General features: G+C 34.0%; 1 protein-coding gene across 1 annotated transcript; it reads left to right on the top strand.

The window, feature by feature from the left end:
- Positions 1 to 3,191: 3,191 nt before the first annotated feature.
- Positions 3,192 to 5,970, top strand: ROS3 (RNA-binding (RRM/RBD/RNP motifs) family protein). Its single transcript, XM_078957437.1, has 4 exons — positions 3,192 to 3,449; positions 3,768 to 3,983; positions 4,064 to 4,444; positions 5,154 to 5,970. Exons 1-4 carry the CDS (start codon positions 3,240 to 3,242, stop codon positions 5,724 to 5,726), a joined length of 1,380 nt encoding a protein of 459 aa, XP_078813563.1. The 5' UTR covers positions 3,192 to 3,239; the 3' UTR covers positions 5,727 to 5,970.
- Positions 5,971 to 7,857: the final 1,887 nt, after the last annotated feature.

Raw genomic sequence — 7,857 nt, 5'->3', positions numbered from 1 at the left:
ACATAGACAGAGAGAATGATTAAGATCCATATCTCAGTTTATACGATATCTAGAATAGAGGAATATTTGATCCCTTATCTAAGGACACATCACTGACTAGGTCAGAGTTCGACAACAGCTTTTGGTAGCTAAAATTTGTTAGTCAAATTTTGAAGTTATACTTGCAACTACAGTTATTAGACTTATCCAAGTGGAAGACTGTTGGATTAGGTGTCTAAGCTTATAACTATAATTGGTATGTACTTGAATTGATAGTAGCAATGTCCTTTTGGGTTGCCTTTAAACCTAACAATTGAATAGGATAACTGTCAGAGAGAGAATAATTATTTATTAATTTATTACTTGGTTAATAAATTAATTTGAAATCTAGATAAATGATTTATTAATGTATTATGAATATAATATATTAATTAGAAATCATATTGTTTAATTAATATTTAATCAGAAATTAATATGAAATTAAATTTGAGATTAAAGGAATTAACTGAAACTGTAGGGACTAAAGGTGACAATGTTCAAAAGTTGAGCATTGAGCATTCTAGAACCTCCCTTAGAGGTGGGGAACAAAATCTAGAGTGTCCTAGGGTTTCCTTGGGCTCTAAAGGTGCGTTTAAAGCATTAGGGAGGAAGTTAATGGATTAAGGTTATCTAAGATACACATGCCTTATCCTAAATATTCAGTATCACCTATATAAACCCCTTTAGGGTTGGATTTCATCCCAGGTACTCCAAGAAAGGCTTAGAGCCGAATTTTCCACTTCCCTTATCTCTCCATAGTAATCCTTGGTTGCTAGGTTTGTTTGTGAGCCATCATAGGCGCGCCACTTGTGGCGCTTGCTACCAAAGTTCAAGATCTTCAAGGATTTGTTTGTTACTATAATATAACAATAAATGTATGTATTCTAACCCTAATTATATGTTAATTTCAAAAATTACATGTGCCTCCTAGGGTTTCTAGTTTTTGTGTTCAATGCTTGTATGTCTAATAGTGAAAACATAGATCCTCAAATTAGGGTTGCATGCACACATAGGGTTGTTTGCTATGTATAAAACCCGTCAATATCTAGTAGTTAACGCTAATAAGATTAAAGAAGATAAAAGAGTTGTAGTTTTTCTTATAAGCCTAATAACTTATATCTACATTGATAATTTTTTTTTGATATATGTTACATTGTCACTCATTATGCCACATGTCATTTCGTAATTATTTTAAATTAATTTTTTTATATGTCATTTTATGTTTTTTTTTTTTTTTTTTTTTTTTCATTTTATTAAATTTCATATAATATTTAAATACTAATTGTAACAAATGTAATGATAAACGTATATCAATTTTATTAATGCAACTTTTCTTCTACTTTAAAATTCTTAAACTCAAACCCATTTTTTGTTATTTATTTAAGTTATATGTTTAAAACTAAAAAGAAATAAAACACTTTAATTTTAGTAATTCAATATATTTTTTTATAAATTCAAACCTCTAAATGTTTAGACGTTTATTGTTAATTGTTTTGAATAAACTCATATAATTTAGACGTTTAGTTTTAATTTTTTTCAATAAACTCATATAATACATGTGTAATACACGATTAAATTAAATAATAATACTTGTTTTGGGAATTCTTTTTTCTTGAAAAACTTTTAGAAACAACATTAAACTTTATAAAACTTAAAATAAAGATAAAAAAAACTTTCGAATGCATTTGTGGATCTAGATCTTTCTGGATTGCAAAACTAATTATTTTGAAAACAACATTTGTGGATCTAGACGATATGACATTAGAATGCATGATCCATTAGACTCTGTTGAGGAGCTTCACCGCCTCTGGTGCGAGAAAACCAAATGTATCAAATGCAAAAGGTACAAACATGTTGATTTTTATACATGCATTCTCGTGCATTGCCACTTTGCACGCAACGACTTTCAAAGCGGCATGCCCTGTTGTGAAACCCCCGCTCCTTAAACCGACGAGAGGAGAGACCCTAGTAAGATATACACGTGCGTGCTTCCATTTTACCCATCCAAAGATCAAAATGTTTGCCGGTTTAAGTGTGGATCTTCCATCCTGCAGGTCCGTCAAAAAATTCACTGACGCTTCTTTCTTCGCAGAAATACCAGCACGCCGACAACCATCAAAGAGAACATCCCTAACCACATCATGTTTATACTTGAAACCAGTGATCTCTCTACAATGAACTGCATGTTCCCCACAGGTATCCAAACATGCCTTGCGACAAACTGGACATATCTCGTCAATTGGGAATAGAGGAATCATGAGGCGGTAACGAATGATAGTTCGGTACTCCACAGGATACATATGTTGGTCAAGGCCATTAATATGGATTGTTAATAGAAAATCCTGAGCATGAGGTGCCCGAAGACACTCAAAGATTGCTTTCTGTCTAACAGTCATGTCGAAGTCAACTTCCATATCTGCGATGATTTTGCTAAAAAGGGCACACGCCAATGCTTTTTGGGATTTAGGGGGGTGGGGGTGGGGGTCCTTATTAGTGAAACTGCTACAGTCGAATCTTAGAATCGTATCGTGAAGACGAGTCATAACACATATGTAATCAAAGTCCATACCACATATGCCACTATCACGTAAGATGTGGTCTTCTAAATGCCAACATTGGGCCCTCGAGGCTACAAATGCATAGGAGGAAACCTGCATAGGAGGAAACCTCGTATGCTGAGTACAAACCAAAACCACCGAAACAGATAGGTAAGGAAGCCAGACGCCACTGAATGTTTCCAAAAAAGAGGCCTCCACATACCACCATATCCTCGATAGACCCGCACAATCCTTTGTCAAAGAACAAAACTGCCTCTTCTTTGTGCACCGACTGACATGGTTAAATCTAAAAAGAAATAAACACTTCAACTTTAATAATTCAATAGATTTTTTTTTTCATTTTTTTATAAACTCAAACCCCTAATATTTTGATGTTAATTTTTATTTTTATTTTTTTGAATAAATTTTTTTATATGGTCATTCCGTCAATTGGGTTTGTGATATTTGGGAAATTCCTTTTTCTTGAAATCTTTTAGAAACAACATTAAACTTTATAAAATTAAAAAAAAAAAAAAAAAAAAAAAAACCTTTGTAAATTTTTTCGAAAACAAAGGATTCTATAGCCCGATCCGACCCGACCAGACCCGTGTACTTTTAACCTAATGAGTCTCTTGATGCATCTTCCAGTTTGTGCAAGTGCTTTCGTCTTTGTGCAAGGTGGAAATGGAGGCAGAGGGAGAAGTAACCAGAGAAAAAACAAGGATATACGTCGGTGGATTGGGTGGTGGTGTGACGGAGGACGATCTCCGGAAAACTTTCTCGTCATTGGGTGAAGTAGCCTCTGTCGATATTGTTCGCACCAAAGGCCGCAGCTTTGCTTACCTCGATTTCCTTCCTTCTTCCGATAAATCCCTTCCAAAGCTCTTTAGCACGGTTTGTCTTTCTCCATCTCTCTGTTTTTCCACATATCTAATTTGTTATTAGAACGATTCCCTCCTTCAATCGCTTCCTTACGTGTTTGGATGCCAATCATGATAATTTTCAACGATAAATCGATTTAGGTTTACAGTTTTCCTATTAGAAAATTCTAAACCTGTTGAATTCGAAAAGCTGCTTCGAATAGAAACGAATGCTATAGAACAACATTCTTACCAAGTTGTCAATCGAGATGCACTTCAGATAAAGTGCATTCTCATTGTTTTCCTTACTACTCCTTTTGTTATATATTTTGTTAATTTGTTCTTTTAACAGTATAATGGATGCATGTGGAAAGGAGGGAAACTGAGGCTTGAGAAAGCTAAAGAACATTATCTTCTTAAATTGAAGCGTGAATGGCAACAAGACTCTGAAAACACAAACAAATCTAATTCTGATGCTTCCAAAACTCATGATGCTTTAGAAAACCCAAAAAAACCTTCTGCAGAAATCAACAAACAGCTTTGTTTATTCTTTCCCAAATTAGGAAAGGTAAATAAATCTCTATCTATCAATCTGTACACTCAAAAGACGTAAATACCCTCCTCATCTTCATCTTGATTTTTTTTTAGGTTAAATCATTGGGTCAAGTTGGAATTGGAAAACACAAATACAGCTTTCAACGTATTCAAGTTCCACCAATCCCAACACATTTCTGTGATTGTGAGGAGCATTCAATTGCTTTTCTTCCAACTAAAAAAAACCAAATTTCTGAAATTGAGAATGTAAGTTGTGGAATTAACGAGCAAGAACTCAATATTATGAACTCTGTGATGAACAAGATCTTTGAAAGGGCAAATCCGTCAAAACCAGTCAATGAAGGAGCTTCCATGAACTCCATTGAAAATAGCGAGGAAGATCATCTCACAGATGAAGATAATCTGATAATCAATGTGGGGACAGGAAATGATGACGTGGATTTGTTAGCAGAAATGAGAATGATAGCAACTAAGGTATCAAGCAATTTTGTGAATCGTTGTCTCATGTCTGTGCAAAAGACGTAAATGCCCTTCTCATTCTCACTAGCGAGAATAACCCTGGAAAGTTTGTCTGGTCCAAAAATGGTAAAACAAGGTGGGAGGACTCACTTTTGATCTATTGTTTGTGTAAAAGACGTAAATACCCTCCTCACCTTTATCATGATAAGTGCCTGAAAAAGTTGAATTTTGCCAACAAACTTTTTTTGTAAAAAAAAATATTATTTTTGTGGCGGTGTCAAACCCAAAATACTCGAGATTAAACCTCAAGCATAAGGGTTAATTTGAATCTATTGTTATAATCAATCATTCTTATTTGATGATGTCATAAGTAACACGTTGCAAAAAAGAAAAAAAATTACAAATGAAAACTTATTTTATAACTTTGCAAACAATTATTCACCATAAGGAATCAATATCGATACGTATATGGGTTACAACTTTTTATACATCTTTTATAATCATCTTACGTAGTTACGTTAAAAGAACTGACAAGAAGTTAAAAAACTAATTATCATATATATATATATATATATATATATATATATATATATATATATATATATATATATATATATATATATATATATATATATATATATATATATATATATATGAAATGAAAATTCAATTTAACTCTGTTCTAAGGGTTTAATACCAATTTTTTATTTTTATTTTTTTATAGGATGCAGTAGTAGCTAAAAAGCATGGAGGGCAGGAAAAGAAGGCCATGCCACCTATTAAAAAAAGAAAATCACCGCCCTCAAAAGAGAAACCCGTGATTCCGGAATCTTCTAGAAGTTTCCGGACCCGTTTGGATACACGAAAAGCCAAAAAAATAGAAGTAGAATCAAACACAAAGCAACCGGAACCCAATTCTTTACGCTCACTAAAGTCCACATGGAAAGATCTGATTGGTCAAAAGCGTAACACACCATTCACTATTCCCAACATCATCCCAACCGTTGATCAACAAAAAGATGAATCCAACGGTGATGATCATCCCGGGATCGATTTTGAAATGAAAACTAACGAAACAAGTGATTCTGATCATAAAGAAGAAGGTTCACCGGAAAAAGACGCCGGAGATACAATTCCGGCGGCGGCTAAAGGCGGTTTGTGGCGGCAGAAGTCATCATGGACACAATTGGTTAGCTCCGCGAACCATGACTCATTTAGCATTTCACAGATTGTGCCGGGTCCAAGTTTTGAAAACCATGAACCAGTTAATGATCCGAGTAACTCGGGTGGTTACTGAGTCAACCGGGAGGAAGGAAATGAGTTCAGAACGAAAGAGAAGTTTGATTATTGGGAACTTAGAATCGAAAGAATGTTGCCTGTTTATGAGGACGGAAACGTCAATGAACGAGTGGAAGAGGGCAAAAACATCAAAAAAGTCAAATGAGGGAGTTATTTGACTTATTTTAGTTCGAGTATTGATCATTTTTTGTGTTATTTTGTATCTTATTTGGTTATATGTGATAGTTACAATTTACATGAAACTCATTGTAACAAATAGGTGTCGGTTTTGATTTAATTACCTTAAAGATTGTTCGATATAGCTTAAGATTTGCTACTAAGGCCAAGTGCCAACTCATAGAAACTGGCGCTCCTCTCAAAATATACAGTAGTGGGATGTTACATTGGGATGCTATATTGCACAATAATGCGAAACATTTCTCTCAAAATATATAGTAGTAGGATGTTACACTTCTCACTAATGTATCAATATACATTAGTGGGATAATGTATCAATATACATTAGTGGGATAGATGTTATATTGTACAATAATATAAAACATGAAAAAAGAAAAGCACGTTGCTTTCTTTTTGTGTGAGGGAATTCACCACACTATTGCACACCAAATGGTGTGGTATTCACTGCACCACTCTCGTGATCAGTCTCCTCACCGTTGTGTAGAGGCTTGTACTTTGTTGTGATTAAGTAGCCCAAAATTTTTTTATTTCTTAAATTATTTACCAATTTTGTTGTGATCCACTATAAAATTTAATGTTTGCTGTAGCATTGTACATCCATATGATATTATCGTAGAAATTATAGTTTTTTTAATTAGAATCTTCTTAGTTGATCTTTTTTGTTTTGTTTTTGACAAAACTTCAAAAATGGTCCCTGTGGTTTCCAAAAATATCAAGTTTAATCCATAAGTTCAAAAAACGTCACAGATGATCCTTGTGGTTTCAAAACTTTCAACAAATGGTCCTTCTGGCTCACTCCGTTAGCATTTCACCGTTAACTCATTTTTTAATAAAATATTGCAGCGGTAATTTCATCATTTCAGTTGTAACCTTCTCTCTTTAAAAGAAATTGCATGTTCGATTTTTGGGCAAACCCTTTAACTTTACCAGTCGTCATCTCTCCTCCTTTCCACTGTTGCTCGACCGTTGCACCCTTCACGACATCCAATCGCTTCTGATTCAAAGATGGTGACTTGTAGATGTGGGAATGAAGCAATGAAGATCACTTCATGGACGGATCGTAACCCTGGAAGACAATTTTGGAACTGTAGAAGATGTGGTTTCATTCGATGGTCTGATCCTTCTATGTGTGCTAGGGCATTGGTGGTGATTCCAGGTTTGATAAGATCAATGAATCGATTGGAAGAGAGGGTTGCCATTGTAAGTGCAGAATTATGGAACTACTAGCTGATGTTGTTTTGTTCATGGGTGTTTTTTTTTTTTTGGTATTATTTGAATCTCTAAGTATCTTGTGAAGGTTTGGATGGTAATGGAGTTTTGGTTTTTGGTTTGTAACCATTGCAGGGGTTTTTTTATTTTATTTTAATCGGATATGGATTTTTTTGCTTTCAGTTTATGTAGGTGGTTTTGGAATTGGTGTTGTTGTATTTGGTTTATGTATCAGATTAATGTGTAATGCAGTTGTAATGATAATGGTAATGGAATGTAGTTTGTTATAGTTCATTGTTCAATTTTTTGAATGTTTTTGAAATGCAATTGTTAAGTGTATTGTAAATACATCTTTAAGATGGTTTTCATTTGCAATTGAAATGTACAATTTTATTAATTGATCTGTGAAGGGTAGTACACAAAACATATTAATTCATTACCAAAAAGTGCATACACACCATTACATGCAAAGTTATAAAGTTCTTAACACAACCATGATGCAAAGTTTTCAAAAGAACTACAACACAAGCATTACATGCAAAGTTTTCAAGTTCTTAACACATCTTCAAACAAGTACACATGACTTAAGTTTCTAAATACCTACAACACCAGCATCCTAATAACCACTAAAAATAGTTTTCAGCCCCCCTCCAACTTCACCACTGCCTCCCTACCCTTTACATGTTCTGGAATTGTGCCCTTTGTTATGATACTTTGAACAAGTGACTGCCAAATATTTTATG

The sequence above is a fragment of the Lactuca saligna genome, chromosome 5, assembly GCF_052625555.1.
Source record: "Lactuca saligna cultivar CGN05327 chromosome 5, ASM5262555v1, whole genome shotgun sequence".
NCBI lineage: Eukaryota > Viridiplantae > Streptophyta > Magnoliopsida > Asterales > Asteraceae > Lactuca > Lactuca saligna.
This window is presented reverse-complemented; position numbering and strand designations above follow the sequence as displayed.

What these genes read in the sequence shown, in the direction of transcription:
- ROS3 (XM_078957437.1), top strand. Translation starts at nt 3,240, where the DNA reads ATGGAGGCAGAGGGAGAAGTAACCAGAGAAAAAACAAGGATATACGTC. An exon ending in TTCCAAAGCTCTTTAGCACG is followed by an intron (nt 3,450 to 3,767) that starts GTTTGTCTTTCT and finishes TTCTTTTAACAG; the next exon opens with TATAATGGATGCATGTGGAA. An exon ending in TGAGAATGATAGCAACTAAG is followed by an intron (nt 4,445 to 5,153) that starts GTATCAAGCAAT and finishes ATTTTTTTATAG; the next exon opens with GATGCAGTAGTAGCTAAAAA.